The 17091-nt window shown below is 42.4% G+C and overlaps 1 protein-coding gene across 5 annotated transcripts in view; it reads left to right on the top strand.

Annotated features, from left to right (window-relative positions):
* The window catches only part of MFSD1 (major facilitator superfamily domain containing 1), a 45496-nt gene that overhangs the window by 19308 nt on the left and 9097 nt on the right, over nucleotides 1-17091 (top strand). The window contains exons 16-17 of one of the 5 annotated variants that reach the window (XM_081190337.1): nucleotides 3285-3396; nucleotides 12603-12898. In XM_081190337.1, the coding sequence (XP_081046463.1) occupies nucleotides 3285-3396; nucleotides 12603-12644 (154 nt within the window). In that variant the 3' untranslated portion in view covers nucleotides 12645-12898. Of the gene's footprint in view, nucleotides 1-2334; nucleotides 3135-3284; nucleotides 3397-4310; nucleotides 6352-12599; nucleotides 12899-17091 lie in introns of those variants that run through there. The other 4 variants (XM_081190338.1, XM_081190336.1, XM_081190335.1 and 1 more) reach the window with 4 other exon arrangements.

Below are 17091 nucleotides of genomic sequence, written 5' to 3'. Positions count from 1 at the left end.
AGATTTGACACTCTGTAAGAGAAGACCTGTGAATGCTAATCTCTCGGGGAAGTGTTGGTAACTGAATGACAGCTGGGAATTTCTGACGAAGCCCAGGGTTCCTCAGAACAGAATTTGAAATTAAAAGAAATTAAACTCTACATAGAGGTCACTCTAGATGTGCCAGAATTGCCATATGAAAATCATTTCCTTGTGGGAAAATAGCCTGGCGATAACCTTGAGAAGAAAGCAGATGATGCCGAAATGCCGTCATGCACATGGTTATAATTCTCTGTGTTTATCCTCCCATTAATAGCTATAGGTGAAATGTGTAGGAGCACTAAACTGAGATAACATAACTTCACATAAAGAAGGAGGAGTCCTGTGTTTGTTCAAATATATTCCCCTGGAAGGTGCTTTACAAAGCAAAGATGCTGGTGAAATCAGCAGGTCATTGCAAATATTTCCTTTGAGGAGGAGGCCAGTTTGCTTTCGTGAAAATATCTAGATGCAGGTCTTGCAACATGAAGGGACCAGTGTGATTAGTGGCAGAGTGTTGGGCTGTGGAAAACTAGGGTTTAAATTGCTAGTCAGCCACAGACCTCACAGGGTAATGTTGGGCTTTCCTCTCAGTCTATCATATTTCACAAGGTGGTTGTGAACTTACAAGTAGGGGGAAGAGGGAAGGAGCAACTTATATGCCTCCGTGAACTTCCTGGGTGAAAGTTGGGATATAATCATAGTACAGTCATACCTCATGTTGCGTTCCGCTCTTGTTATGGACTTTCAGCTTACAAATCCGGAAGTGTTTACTTCTGGGTTTGCCGCCCGTGCATGCGCATAAGCGATCTTCATGCACTCACAGAAGCACTCAATCGTGCCGTGCACATGCACAGAAGAGGCACTCTAGTTGCGGACTTTTCGGGGTGCGAATGACATCCCGAAACGAATGACCATATATACTTGAGTATAAGCCAACCCGAATATAAGCTGAGGCATCTAATTTTAGGACAAAAAACTGGGAAACGTATTGACTTGAGTATAAGCCGGTTCACCACACCACAAACCTGGTGGCGGAAGAGGAGGAAGAACAAGCAGCTCAAAAGGGCTCCTTTCGGGCTGCTCGTTCCTCCTCCGCTGCCTCTGCCGCTCGCAAGAGCAGGCTTAGGAGCCCAGTTGGGAGAGGCATGGTGCAGCACAGCGCCTCTCCCAACTGCAGCTCCTGTGCCTGCCCTTGCGAGAGGCAGGTGGCGGCGGAGGGACAAGCGGCGAGAAAGGATTCCTTTCTCGCCACTCATCCTTCCGCCGCCACCCGCCGCACTCGAGTATAAGCAGAGGGAGGCTTTTTCAGCATAAAAAATATGCTGAAAAACTCGGCTTATACTCGAGTATATACGGTAAGTCCACAACTAGAGGTACCACTGTAAATAAAGCATTTGCCATATACAAGAGCTGCTTCTGGTGTCCTCAGAATCTCAAAAATACTTGCAATTTGTCTGCTGGACAAGATTTGAAATGTGTGGGAAAGACACTCTTACACTTGGCACTTTCAAATGACGGGAACCTTGTCTTTTATTTTCGTACAAGTCTATTCAGCATTGCAAGCAGAACCTCAAAATTCATGCCGACCATTTCCTCAGCTGTTGAAAGCTAGCTTTTCTTAAATGTTTCCCTATTGAAGACTGTGGCTTTTTGTTTTCATATTTCTTGTGAATATTTTGAAAATGGTTAGGGGTGCTAAAAATGTGTTCTGTATATTTCCAGCCCCAGCCAGCCTAATGAATTAGCCACAGCAGAGGTTCTGCAGAGAGAAGCTGCAGCCTCATTTAGCACTTTCAAAGGAGTAATAGCTAAATGCAAAAAAGTATTAAAGTCTGTAATAATGTGTCACCCCACCACCGCTTTCTATACTGGAATAGCTTTACTGTTTTACATGCTTTTTTAACTGTATGATTTAATTGCCACCTGCCATGGGAGCTTATGGCGAAGGGCAGGCAATAAATTGGATGTATAAAGTTAAATGCACCAACTGCACCTCTTGCACCAACTCCCATTGAAATGAATGGTTGGCGTATGAGAGCACACAGTTCTCCCATTTATTTAAGTGAAACATGTACAGGAATGTTTCCAACTGCATTGTTCCCTTAAGCCAGAGTGGACATCTCAACATGAAAACAGTTGCTTACTTGTATCTGAAGCTTTGTCTGGGAAGAACCAGCTCCTTTGTGATGGATTCTTAGCCCATTCTCAGTTGATATCTAAAAGCTCAGTATAGCGCCGTGACACTTCTGACAAGCGACAAAGAGCCTGTAAGCAAACTGTTACAATAACCTTTTGCTAAACTATTTCTTGCAGAAAAGAAATCTGAATAGGAAATACCTACCGGAAGTGGGGAGCGCTTGATCAGCAGCTTGGCCAGTCGAAGAGTGGTTTATTGTGTGTGTGTGGCGAAACTTTGATGCCTAGCGCTTGGACAAAGTAGTTGGAAAACTTAACTAACTTGCATAGAACTTTTTCGAGACCTGGACTTGTGTAAATTGTCAAACTTGCTTCTTTGTCAAAGCACTTTGACCGCAGTTGGAGCAAAAACTCGTGTATTTGGTGTATCTACACATCGCTGAAGAGACGGTTGCTGTTGAACTGAAGTCGTCTTCCAACTTGTTGGAGCAGATCTTTTGGTTTATGGGCTGCAGTTTTTAATCTTTCTATTGTGGAACGACGATGGTTTGCCTACTAATAATGGCACCTTGTTACTCCATTACTGTAACTTGTGTTCTGAAGGGGTGATTGCCTTACTAAATGTGGTATTAATCTGCAGTTTCTTATTTGAAATTCTGGATTCATAATAAAAAAACAAACATGGTAATGACTTGCAAGGATCATGAAATCTTGGTGTGGTGGTAGACTGATTTGGATAAGTTCTGCAAAAGCAAATACAATGTCATTTGAGAGAAACAAATCTTGATGGATTTTCTATCAGGCTGCTAGGCAGGCTGTCTTGGTTAGGGGCATTTGTCTCTGCTTTTGTACTGGAATTGTATTTGTTTTAAAGCATTTTTGTTGTTAAAGGCAAAGCTTAAAACTCGACCGACTGTGTCAAAACTTGCACTTTGCACTCAATTTTTCGACCTTTATAAATAAATAAATGAAGATAGTGTCTGTCTTTACTGCCTGTCAAATTTGTATGACTTACTCTGCCTCCATTTATCTGGCAGCTGCACTTAACTGTAACCCTGATCTAGGTGTAACGTGCAACGAAACTTCTGGGCACATTTGTGTTAATAGCAGTTCCCTTTTTTTTACAGAGCAAAAAGACGGGAAAAAATCAGACGTCAGAATGAAGATGACTTAGCCAAATTGCAACCAAAGAATGACTTTAGTTTGAGGAATAGGTATCTCTCCAGATTAGGTGCTCAGGTACTGATAACCAAAATATTTCTTTTTAAAAGATTGCAATATGTAATGCTCTAGATAAGGATATCTTGCCAAACCACCTTTTGCACTAAATACTAGCCCAATAGAGCAAGTCAACAAAATGTATAGTTGGTGGCAAAGCATATTATTTGCATTCAGAAAATCTCAGTTAAATGGACTTCTGGTAGCTAGGGCCACGTAAAAACTTTTGGTAACACATTGGATTTGGCTTGTCAAAGCAGTCTGTACAGATCAACTTTGTATGCTCAGCATAATGAAGTACAGTCGTACCTCGGCTCCCGAACGCCTTGGGAGTCGAACGTTTCAGCTCCTGAACAATCGAAAACTAGAAGTGAGCGTTCCGGTTTTCGAATGTTCTTTCGGATGCTGAATGTCTGACGGGGCTTCCGATTGGCTGCAGGAGCTTCCTGCAGCCAATCAGAAGCCGCACTTTGGAAACTGAACATTTCAGAAATCGAACGAACTTCCGGAACTGATTCTGTTTGACTTCTGAGGTACAGCTGTATGAGCACCCATCCAAAGTAAAAGAATTTTCTCAGGTTCACAGCCTTTTATGAGAAATGGCCACAAACCGTGACAGTGTCACATGTAGGGCAGAGACAAGGTGTGCTTGATCCTTTTGCCAAACTTCACTGTAGTAACAAAGGACAAAACCAAATGTGAGATAAGTAAAGAGCTGTGAATAGACTCCACTGAAAAGCGTCGCCTTTAAAGGGGTTTGAAAGATGCAGCTGTGGCGAATATGCCTTCCCATTGTACATGCCCATGGTGGGTTTGCGCTGCGCTTGCCAGGGGGTGAATATGCATGTGTGAACCTGCCCTTCCTTGCTTAAAAAATAGCCGATAAGCTGGAAATACTTGCTGATGAGATGCCTTACTCTTTCTTGCTTTTGCAGCTGCCAGACACCTATGTTTGCCACTTAGCTGCACTGGCACACAGAAGTGTGTTGAAATAGCAGAATTGTGTTCAAGATGTGGAAATGGCAGTGTGAAATTTTGTGCAACGCAGGACCCCCCCTACTCTTCTGTGGAAGAGAGTGGCAATATACAGAATGGAAAGCGGTCAATATTAGATCTTGTGCCAACAAGCATTTAGCTGACCTCTTGGAAGATTTTTAAGATGCTACATTGAATTCTATGCCAAAGTGGGTGGGATGGAACTATTTTTTAAAAAGTTTCCATGGATTTACAGCTGTTTGCAGTCACCTGCTTTACTTAGAACTCATATCCGCTTACTGTTTTCCTGCACTTCGAATAGAATTTCATAAACAATATGAATTTGAGGCAAAAAACAAAACAAAATACCTGTTCAGTATAACCACACTCTGAACTCTCATATCTTTTATTTACATTCTAGGTTTCTTTTGCTCTTAAGAAGGAAGCAGTGGAGCCTTAATTCACTAGACTATTTATTTCTATGAAATTTTTAGCTTTTTATTAGAAACCGTTTAAACACACTACTACCTTAAAAGTGACTTCTTGAAAATGTAGGAATTTTCATATTTTGTGTTGATGAAAAGCAGAAGCATGACATTTCCTATGGAAATAGCTTAAAATGTATTTCTTTTTCTTTATTAAGGTAATGGTAGCAATAAAATGGTAAAACTTGCTGTTACAGTTTGCTGCAATAAGAAAAGCCATTTCTTGTGGCTATAAATGAAATGGATTAAAATTCCAGGAGGAGACAGGCCTCAGTGTCATCGTCAGGCTTCTATCGCTGCAGAAATGTTTTAATGTGAAGCTGTTAATAGTTAAATATTGCATTACTAGCAATGCAGTCATCAATTGGTTAACAACTAGATGTTACTGGCGGTTATATAACCTGGTGCACCTTTCAACTTGAATGTTGATCCCAAGATAATACAGTGGTATCTTGGTACTCAAACGGCTTAGCTCCTGAACAAATCACCTCCCGAACGCCGAAAACCTGGAAGTGAGCGTTCCAGTTTGCAAATGTTTTTCAGAAGCTGAATGTTCAACACGGCTTCCGCAGCTTCCAGTTGAGTGCAGGAAGCTCCTGCAGCCAATCGGAAGCTGCGCCTTGGTTTTCAAATGGTTTCAGGAGTCAAACAGACTCCTGGAACGAACTAAGTTCAAGAACCAAGGTACCACTGTACACAAATGTATTGTGTGGAATCTTTTAGGCTACAATCCTTTACATACTTAACTGGGATCATATACCATTGAATCTGGTAGAAATTCCTTTAGGTTGGCATGCATACAATTGTACTGCTCATTTTCCATTATCTGAGTAGTTTAATGTTGCCTAAGCTATAACAAAGGGGCTGGCAGGTGGCGCTGTGCTAAACCACTGAGCCTAGGGCTTGCTGATCAGAAGGTTGGCAGTTTGAATCCCCGCGAGGGGTGAGCTCCCGTTGCTCGGTCCCAGCTCCTGCCAACCTAGCAGTTCGAAAGCACATCAAAGTGCAAGTAGATAAATAGGTACCACTCCGGCGGGAAGGTAAATGCCGTTTCCATGCGCTGCTCTGGTTTCACCAGAAGTGGCTTAGTCATGCTGGCCACATGACCCAGAAAAACTGTCTGCTACAAACGTCAGCTCCCTCAGCCAGTAAAGCGAGATGAGCACCACAACCCCAGAGTCGTTTGCGACTGGACTTAACTGTCAGGGGTCCTTTACCTTTAAGCTATAACAAGCAGTATCTACACAGTCTTGGAAACTCTGCTGAAGGCTCTGGAACACAGTTCTCTTTACTCAAGCACAAGACTTGTTTTTAGAACACACCATACCTGAACATTGATGACCTAAAAAAAAGTCATATACTCCCAAGTCAATTGGATGCATTTCTTTTACTACTTATTTCATGAGAAATAATAATAATAAAATATTTTAGAGGAAAATGTAAATTCTAAATGGATGGCTTATTTGTAATTGTAATTATTCCCCCTTCTTGCTAATAAAGCCAAATAAGCACACTAGTATGCCGCCTTTTAATATTTGTTTTCACTTATTTTATAGCAAACATACTCAGGTGGATGGAAAGATAAGTGTTTCAAGCCAGCATATTATGTTGAGCTCTTTATGTATTATTTGAAGTATTAACAAGTTAGGGCTACTTTTAAATCTGGAGAAACTCTGCTGGTGGGAAATAATATGATAAAGCTATTCTTTTATGCAGATAGAGATTTTAATTCTGCCTTTTGCCCAGATATATTAATACTCTTAGCTGTGCACTGCAACTTCCCTTCTTTCCTCTTCCCATGCCCCCACCCCGCTCACTAAGAGGGGATTCCCACCATTTTCTGAGGCAGATTTAGGGGTTGCGCTGGGAAAAAATGTCATTCTAGTGGCACAACTGCTTCGTTGGATACTGCCCTACTCATGACGTTTCTCTGGTGTAAATACCTACTTCCATTGGCTAAAGAGCCAGTGTGGTGTAGTGGTTAAGAGCAATAGACTCGTAATCTGGTGAACCGGGTTCGCTTCCCCGCTCCTCCACATCCAGCTGCTGGGTGACCTTGGGCCAGTCACACTTCTCTGAAGTCTCTCAGCCCCACTCACCTCACAGAGTGTTTGTTGTGGGGGAGGAAGGGAAAGGAGAATGTGAGCTGCTTTGAGACTCCTTTAGGGTAGTGATAAAACAGGATATCAAATCCAAACTCCTCCTCCTCTTCTTCTTCTTCTTCTTCTTCTTCAGATTAAGCTTGATGCTACGTAAAATGACCTGGTTTTCATGAAATTGCATATAAGCAAATGGGCCAAATGCCATCCTTTACACTTCCGGGTTAGCGCGAACAGCAAATGGCGGATTCCCTCTGAGCTCCGGAGGGAATCGGCTCAGTGGAAGAGGGGTCCTGCTGCGGCGGCGACGCGGGGACCCTCAGAAACCACAGGCGCGGATGCCTGTGGGCTTGGTGACTCAGCGGGCACCATTTGCGCCCCCTCCAACCTGAGCGGGTGGCGGAGAGCGGCGTGGTGCTGAGAGTAGACCGCTTCTTCCACGGAGTGAAGCCGCAAGCCATAGCTGGAGAGCGCTGACTTCTTTCCTTGATTATTCGGACTCCAAAAGTGACAACCCGTGAGTAAGACGGAATTTGGAATTAAAAATTTACTTTGAATTCGGTACGACCGGGGGAAGTGCCAAAAGGAAGTCCGCCTCCCCCCCCCCCTTGCAGACATCTTAAAGCAAGGATTAAAAAACTAAGATCGAGAGACTGTCTTTTTCTCTTCGGGATAAAACTCTTAATTTCACGATTTGGATCGATAAGTTTATTACTGGAGGATTAGAACTGATCGTTAGAGTGAAGTGTAACCCCCCCCCCCGGATCCGGGTGCGACCCGTGAGGGAGCCTGTGAAGATATCTACAGTGTTTGACAGCTGTCAACTGAGCTGTCAAAGTCAGGAAATTCTGTTTTTGCTACTTGTGTCGGTTACTTTTGTTATATTGGACTGTAAGCTTTTAAAATTAGAGAGGCAATAACAACAAAATAACCTGATTGTTGGAGAAAGAACACTTAGTAACCAAAATCCCTCTAGAGGGGACTTGGGACATTACAATGGCTGCAGATGGAAAATTACAAGCAGAGTTGGACAGGGTGTTTGAGTTCCTGGGAAAACTGCAAGAGCAGAGTGATGTTATGTCTATGAATCTCATATCCTTGAGCTCTAAAATAAACACATCTGCTGAAGTAGTGGACTCGACTCAAGAAGAATCTACAGCTGGAAAGCAGGACATATGTGCTGTTTTGGAGGAATGTGAAGGAGGAGCAGAAATGATGCAACTGAAAAAGAACAACCAGAGGCCTGTTAAGCTAGCACACAAAGAAGATAAAATTTGGAAGTCAGAAATTTGGCTTGAAATGGAGAGTGAAGATTGGGGATTTCTCCCTATGGGGAGTCCGGAAGACTTATGGATTACAAATTTGATCAAGGTGAAGACTGGAAAGTTTGGGACATTTGGGAAATTTGGGCTGAGAAAGAACAAGAAGCAGGATCCGGACTCTTTCCTTAAATATGGAGGACTGGTTGGAAAAAATACAGACCCTATTGGGTCAAAGATGCTCCGAGATCTGATGTTCAACATAAAGGACTGTCAACAAAACCGGCTGAAAGGGACTGAGAGAGATTTAAGGGCCTCGGACTTGATAGATCCAGGCTGAGAACTGATAGATTGAAGGACAATTTTTGGGGATCGAAACCGGGGGAAGGGGGGGGGAAAGAACTTTAGAATCTAAAGGGTTATAATTATATGTTTTTTATTTGTTAAGATTTTTTGTAATTATTTTATTAATTGGGAATTTCGTGAAAGGGAAGGTGGATCGACCTTAGAAAAAGGGGTTAAGGTTGAGTATTAAAATGAAATTTAGAAGTTTGAAATTGGCTAATTAAGACGAATTAAGTAAAATTAATAAGGGTTTAATTGGGGTATAAAGAACTTGCTGGGCTAAACTTTGGAATGGGGATGCAAGAAGGGGAGGTGGGGGAAGTCCGGGAAAGTGGTTAAGAAAATAAGGTTTTAAAATTATATGTGTTTTTTGTGTGTAGTGTTGACATGTATGTTTATGTTTTGTGTGTTTGTCTTAAAAAAAAGAGAAAATCCTAATAAAAATTTATTAAAAACAACAACAACAAATGCCATCCTTTACAACCTCCCTACTTGTTGATTTTCAGTTTCAAACCTTCCATTAGGTTTTGAGTTCAGAATTACTTTTTGAAGCAGGGGTGGCCAATGTTTTTGGGGCCAAGGGCCTGATCTATGGTCAACTCTCTGGGGGTAAAATGCTTCTGTCCAATACCTTTTCTTCCAGGTCAAATTTTGGTGTTATTGGCCACAACGTTCAGAGAACTACTGCCAGTATCGTGAATAGCTGTCCTCAATGGTAGCCAGCGACAGCCTCGTCCTCTAGAAATTTATGCAATTCCCTTTTAAAGCTACCCAGTTCGGTGGCAGCCACTACAGAGAATTGGTTGCTTGTTATGAAAACACAGCCAGGCTGTTAAAAATGCAGTGTGCAATGTTTTAAGCAAAAAGCCCATCAAAGCATAATGATTTCCATAGTTTTATGCTGCGTGAAGCAGATTCCTTTTGCCCATTCAACTTCTCTGGATGTCCTTAGGTTCTAGAACTTGGCTTCATGAAAATATGTGGGTCGTTGGTCCCTTTATGAATGCAGGCTCACTTACGGTATATTATTCTGGAGGTGATGGCCGCTGGGGAGGTTTGTGTTTCTGTGTGTGTGTGTGTGTGTGTGTGTGTTCTGGCTTGATGGCTTTTGGTTTTGGGACAGCAGTCGCCCAGCTCCTCCAAGTGCCGATAAATTTTCTGCTGTTTAGAAACTTGCGCCATTGTGAAGCTGGTTATTAAGGCTTTTTCTACTGAGTGCTGCCAGAAGCAAATGGGGAAACATTATACTCAAAACAAATTACTCTGTATGAATTTTATGGTTCCATTATGTCTCAATGAACAAGTTATGTTTGATGGCTGGCTTGAATTGAAAGGTAATTATCTGAAATGGCTGTTCCGTTGAACTATGGTGCTCTTTGTTTCCCCAGCAAAGCAGCTTTGCAGTCTAGGGCAGGGAGGGAGCCCTGTTGGATTGGACCCAAAGATCTGTCCAGCATTGACTTCCAAAACTAGATGCTTCTGGAAAGCTAACAAACAGGGTGGGATGGCAGCAGCCCACTGCTTTTTTGTCTTCTAGCACCTGTATTCAGAAGTACTTATTTGTGGTTGCTGAGTTTTTTATTGCTTACCTGATAACATATGGGCCTTCCAACTGGGGAACTTTGAGCTTCTGACCACAGAGTCAGGTATTGTCACAGCCTCCTGAGCTTAGGCAGAATTTGCTGAGACTCTTAGTGGAGGAGGTTTTTTTCTTCATAATTTATCTTTTTACCCCCATATTCCTCGCAAAAGTATTTTCACCCATTTCCTGTAACTTCTCTGATTCTTTCACACGCAACTTGTACCTTATCCCTCCACCCAAAATGCCATTTTCTTTAACCTTTCCACATTCACTTCTTCTGAGAGCTTTCCTCTCATATCTACTTCCTTGCTATTGTTAGATTAATAATATTAAACCTTTTGTCTCACTTTCGGATTCCCTTCAACACCTCCAAGTTTTTCTTCTCTGAGACCTTCCTCCCTATCTCCTGGCTGCCTCAGCTCAACATGCAAGGAGTTTGGTGTCTGCATTGGTTCATCTGAAAGTCTGTGGTGGGGCTGGGCCAGGCAAATGATAAGGACTGGGCAGACTGCAGCACTGAGACCCACCTGTAAGTTCACCCTGGCTTGTACACTTTGACCTCTTCTGAAGGCCAGCTCCCATATCACTCTGTGAAAGAGGACACCCATCCTCTTGGCATTCCAAACACAAGGACGCTCTGACCTTCCCCAAGACTTACATCTACCCACTGTCAGAAATGAGAGTGCTGGAGTGGGCGGGTTCTGTTTTCTAGGGCAGGGTGTGTGTCTCTGTGTGTGCTTTAAGGCAGTTGGTTCAAAACTCAACTTGGTTAAAAACTTGAGAACATTCTGGTTGGGGGAATGTATATATCAGCGGCAGGGGGGCAGACTTTGTGTTTGTGCAATCTACTTTGTTTCTTGATACAGTGGTACCTTGGGTTACAGATGCTTCAGGTTACAGACTCCGCTAACCCAGAAATAGTACCTCCGGTTGAGAACTTTACCTCAGGATGAGAACAGAAATCGTGCTTCGGCGGCATGGCAGCAGCAGGAGGCCCCATTAGCTAAAGTGGTGCTTCAGGTTAAGAACAGTTTCAGGTTCAGAACGGACCTCCGGAATGAATTAAGTACTTAACCCGAGGTACCACTGTAGACTGTAGCTGATTATGCTAATTAATAAAAAGTGATTAGGTAATCAGTAAAAAAACACAGCAGCACCATTTTTAATCCTTGGACCTGTAGGAACAAAGAAGGTGACGTACTGTTAATGTTGACTGACAAGAGTGCACCATACATTCTGAAGAAGAAGAAGCCAGCTGCACTCACTTCAGCTTTTGGGAAGGCCTGATCGCATGAAGGAGCTGCATGAGTACAGCTATTTTCCATTCAGAGCTTTGCTGAATGCAGAGGCATGGAGCCAGCCAGTGAAGAGCTAGGAGAACACCACTTTTTCTGTATGGGACAAAAGTTAATATATTTTTGTGAGAGAATATCCTGTATCCTTTATTTATTTGTTTTTTAAAAAAGGTTTCTCCATGTGAACCAGGAAGCTACTTCTCCAGACAATGGAATGACTCTTCTTATCTCTGCAACTGCAATCTCCTGGGTGTCGTGGACACCGTTAGGCTGTTGAATACACATGTGTATTCTCCTCTATTTCCCTCCCTCCCACTCACCACCAATGCATGGCCTTGGGCACTGGCAACCCACGCTACGCCACTCCTCAAATCTTTGTTTTGTTTACCTAACAAAATTTATATAGAGTGCTTTTAAAAAAAGCAGCTTCCGAAAGTGGTTTGCAAAAATATACACCGGCAAATAAATTGGTATAAAAATGGAAGACACTGAGGGGCAGTATTTGGTTTTTAGTCAGGTACATATCTTCCAGCAGACCACAGTCGTTCGTATGGGAGGCCAGGTTAATGATCACTATTTGCACAAAGCCTTTCTTGATAATCAAGATGGGCTTTTTTTTTGCTTATTTTGAAGCAGGAGGGTTAATATGTGGTGTAACTCAAGCTGCTGCTTGGGTTGTAAAGAACAAAGAGTTGGTTTGATAACCCCAGGTGGAGGTGCTTCTTGGTCTATAAATAGGCTTACATAGTGGTCCTGCATTGGGGAGGACTTTTTTGTGGCGCAGAGGTAGGTGTTTGTTGCAGCCTAAGGAGATATTTATCAGGCTTCATGTACAACCTAGGGAACGCTTTGCATATTTTTGCTTTCCCGCTTCCTTTACACATCTTTGCAGTATTCACATCTAATTAGGGAAGTTCGTGAAACAAGTTTTTGATATTTAACCAGCAGGTCCCTTGTGTGAGACTGCAGGGAGTAAGATTTCTATTCATCCGGGAAAGAAAAGATGTTAAATCTGCATCCCACTTCAAATAAGTTTTTTAAATCTCTCTCCCCCACCCCGGAAATACTTCAACTCATAGCATGGAATGAATTGTGGGGGAAATCAATTAAGCCATCATAGGCTGAAGCTGGAATATTAACTATAACACCAACATTTAACTAGGATTAACTCCTCTTCTTCCTAGTAGGTTACTATACCTTTCATGGCAGGAGCAAAATCCATCAGCTGAAACATTTTCCACCATTACAACTGCAAGTATTTCCTCTTCTGAGTTTCTGCCGATTGCAGTTAAAAATAAGAGTCCACCATCCAGCGAAAGTGTTGGGGAGCCCTATAAATAATATGGTACCTGAATACCAGATGTAGGACCATAAAGAATGCTTTAGCACTGGCTTTTCAGAAAACACCAGTGTTGTTATCTGCTGTTTAATACCCTACTTACCAAATAGATGGTTGCACAATAAAGACTGTAATGGAAATCGATACTGCATACTCTGTTTCCGACACCCTCATGAGAGTCGCCTCAAAGTTGTTTCAATAATCCCAGAGATTGAAAGCGAGTGCAGTGCCTCATCTGTCAACCTGTGGATCAATGTTTTCCAGTGGTCACTTCTGAGAGTCTGAATCATCATGAAATACTTTCTGGATTCCCTTGCCAGCATTTTTGTCGACAAAACCAAATTGGTTGTTAGAGCTTGCGTAGTGTTTTCCTTTCCTTTCCTTTCCTTTCCTTTCCTTTCCCTTTTAATTTGTATACCGTCTTTCTATTTTACAATACCCAAGGCGGTTTACAAGCTGAAGAAACAAAGAATATACACCTTGTAACAATCTAATCCAATACAAAAACGTGATAATAAGACATAACTTTTAAACAAGCAACTAATATCAAATAAAGTAATATTCAACAATCCATTAGAATAGTATAGAATAATATTAAATACCGGCACATAAAAAATAAACAGAAATCCACTCTTAACAATTATAATAAATAATTTCTAAATTATAATCAGTAAAAAAACGGCGGGTCACAGTGCATAAAATAATACAACACAAACTGAGAAGCAGAGACTGGAGGGTGGGGCAAGGCAGGTGGAAGAAGGCCTTGCCTGATGGAGTCTCTCCCCTCACAGTTCTTCCTGCAGGCACAGCTCCCTTATGAGGACTCCCAGGGCTGTGGGGTGTATAACAGGGAGCATGCTGTATTTATTTGCAGATTAAAGATTCTATACACTAGTAGTTTTAGCAAGTCTTCAAGCAGCATCTGGTTTTATTTTTACCCCAACCCAAACCCCTTGTTCATACCCACAGCTGCAAGAACCACATTCCCACATGGTGTTATTGCTTGAGGCTGCAGTGCGTATGAGTAGCACAACTGCTTGAACGTGGCTGACTGCATGGGTCTTTCTCATGGGCTCATCCTGCTGGTTTAGCACTGAAATGCTTGCATGCCTCCAGAATAATGAAGTTCTACTTGACTGGAGGGCTTCTTAGAGCATAGCTTAGCCACTGATCCCCATTACCGATTTTCCATTTCAGTGTATTTTGGAGTATAGCCTAGAGACTCAGTTCTGGTGGAAACATTTGTTGACGTGCACTTGGTCCCATGGCTTGTCCTAAGAGTGTTGCTAGATTGGAACCTTTAATAAGCCTGTGGAGAACTGCGATGTTATTTTACATTTCAGAAGTGAAATCCCAGAGTTACTCACACTGGAGATATGTTATTAAGCCAGCCACTAGATGTCACCAGTATCCTATTAATACAAATCAATGGAATTCCCCCCCCCCACTATTTCATACAGAAAAGTGACAGTCTATATAAATAATGACAACTCCTGTAGATGTAATCACTGAAGTAGAGCACATCTCTTGGACTCACTTCACAGTATCACTTAATTTCCACATTATCAAGAGTTAGCTCAAGCCAAATTTGGCAACATCTTTCCCCTGAGAGAGTACGACCAGTTTTTAAAAAGTCAACGTGTGGGAGCCTTTTATTCAGTAAAGCAAAACCCGCCTATGAATAAGTCCCCTTCATTTAATGACACTACTACTTAAATCTTTTCACTAAGCATGGGATAAATTGCCATAGGACTAAAGTCTCAAGTTGGCCCAGCCATTTCTGATCAACCCAAATCCTTCTAATTTTAAATTCTGACTCAGTTCTCCTATTGTTTTTGTTTATGCAGTCAGAGTGGCAACAGCTTTGGACAAGACAGAGGTAGCAGCATACTTGGGGGAATCTGAAGAAATGCCAAAGTTTGGGGGTTATAATAACAATAATTTTATTATTTGTACACTGCCCATCTGGCTAGGTTTCCCCAGCCATTCTGGGCAGCTTCCAGCAGAATAGAAAAACATAATAAAACATCTAACATTTATAGCCAATGCCACAAAAGGACTTCCCTTTACCTTCTCTGTGTTCCCATATACTCCTGAGGGTGCTTCTATTAACAGAGCCAGAGAGAAAAGCCCTGATAACACTTTACTGAGCAAATGGAAGAAAAACCAGTGTGCAGTTTGAGGACAAAGGAACAGAGAGCTTTTGCATTTCCTGCTTCAGACCTTGTTCGTTCAGCCAATCATATGGAGGGAAAGACTCCCGCAGAGCTACCTCAATGAAGACCATGCTTGGTCTCTGCTTGGTCACTAGCTTCACCTCCACCCAACACCCCTTGGTTGGCTGACAAATAACAGAATTAGCCTTTAAGTCACAAATAGAATGATTTCTGCTCTTGCCTTTCCAATGCCTGCAGGCCCCCCACAGCAGTTTTTGAGGGGGTTCTAGGGCTAGAGAATGGGGGAATCCACTGCACAGCTTGCTGCTGGAGTTAAATGGTAGTGTTGGATGCAGCCATTTGAAAAAGAAAAACTAATGAAGGACACTGCCCAATACCCTAGCGAGGAGTGAGCGTGCTCAGTGCCTACAGATGCTGACTGATGGTCAAAAGGGGACGACCCTGAAAGCTGGATGGGATGGCTGGAAAAGGTAGATGTAGGAGAGAAATAAAACTAGTGACTGACAGAGTGGACGTGAAGGGTAGGAGCACACCATATATTTTAAGCACATCCAGTGTTCATGTAAAGCACATGACTTCCCCCTAAAGAGTCCTGGAGACTCATTTCCCCCCTCACAGATCTACAATTCCCAACAGTCATAGCAAACTATGAACTTCAATTGTGTGTTGGATATTCTTTAAATGTAAGATTAAAATGCAACATTAAAATGCAGCCTCATTTCAGTGGAAACTCAAATCAAAAACTTTTTAGGGATGAAAACGTCAAATCTTCACCAAGGCCAACTAACCAGACTGGTCCTACGTGGGCCAGAAAAAAGCCAGGGAAGTCCCCAAATAAGAGTTCCATCACAGAGGGAGAAAGGAAAAAGAAAATAGGGGAAGGCGATCAAGTTGATTCCAAGCCAAAGGCCAGGTGGAACAACTCTGTCTTACAGACCCCTCAGGGCCCTGGTCTCATGAGACAGAGTGTTCCACCAGGCTGGAGCCAGTGTTGAAAAGGCCCTGGCTCTGGTTGAGGCTAATCTGACTTCCTTAGGGTCCAGGACCTCTAGGATGTTGCTGTTAAAGGACCTTAAGGTCCTCTGTGGGGCATACCACGGATGACAGATTTCCATAAGAGTTGTGTGTGCTCCTTAAGATGTATTGTTGATCCAGCATTTAGAAATAATTACTGCAATTGAAATAAAAATGCAAAATATATATTGATGGGTAAGACTGTGGCCAGGCAACCTGTGTGCCTGCTCAGTCTGCTGTCCAGCAGCTGGCTGCCCCTGTGATCTTCCTTATTGTGCTTGTTTATCTTTAAACAAGAGTTGGACTGTACAACTTTCCAATGGAGAACACACCTATGTGAAGCAAGACACAGAGCCACTCTCATTGCTCATTCAGCATATGATATCCTACTGGGATACAAATTGTGACACTGGGACTGATCACACTCACTGCATGTAAAGAAACCACAGTCCTCTTTGAGGGGTTGAGGCCTAAAATATATTCCCCCCTCAGGAAGATTACATGCATGCAGTCCTGCCCTCAGTTTGACTTGCCAGATTATGGAATTGACTGTGTGTGCAAGATTTTGTTGCCTTACGTTTTCTTGAAGAGGAGACAATTGAAGCCTAAATTAAATATATTTAATTTTCTGATGTGCCTGGAGTTCTGTAAACACGAAGCTATAATGTGCTCCAAATTACTGAAATGCTCTATTTTTCTAAGAGCATAATCACTGCAATTAATTGTGCTGTTTACATGTTTGCAAAGCTTGCTCATGGAGCTATTATGCAGCTGTTAATGTCAGCAACGGGGAAGCCAGTTAGCTACTACTTTGCATTTGCCCTGCCTGGGCAATTCAAACTGAAGCCTTCCTGACAAGCAAGGGACCCTTACTATATTGACCCAATTCTGAAAAGGTATTTTGGGCATGTAATGTTACCGGCATGAGTAATGCCAGTGAAATCAATGAGGCTGCTGATTTACTCATTATTGTCAGATTGTCCCAGAGCTGCAGTCAATTAGATCAGGATTTAATTGTCTTAGGTACTGATACTGCCCAGACATGTGACTCGATGTTCCATTCCTCAGAGGCCTTACTGATTGCCCAAATAATACAGCTGATGGATGCAACCAATAAACAAGTGGACTGGATGTAATATCATGAGA

Source organism: Podarcis bocagei (genome assembly GCF_964188305.1).
Source record: "Podarcis bocagei genome assembly, chromosome: 4".
Lineage (NCBI taxonomy): Eukaryota > Metazoa > Chordata > Lepidosauria > Squamata > Lacertidae > Podarcis > Podarcis bocagei.
This window is presented reverse-complemented; position numbering and strand designations above follow the sequence as displayed.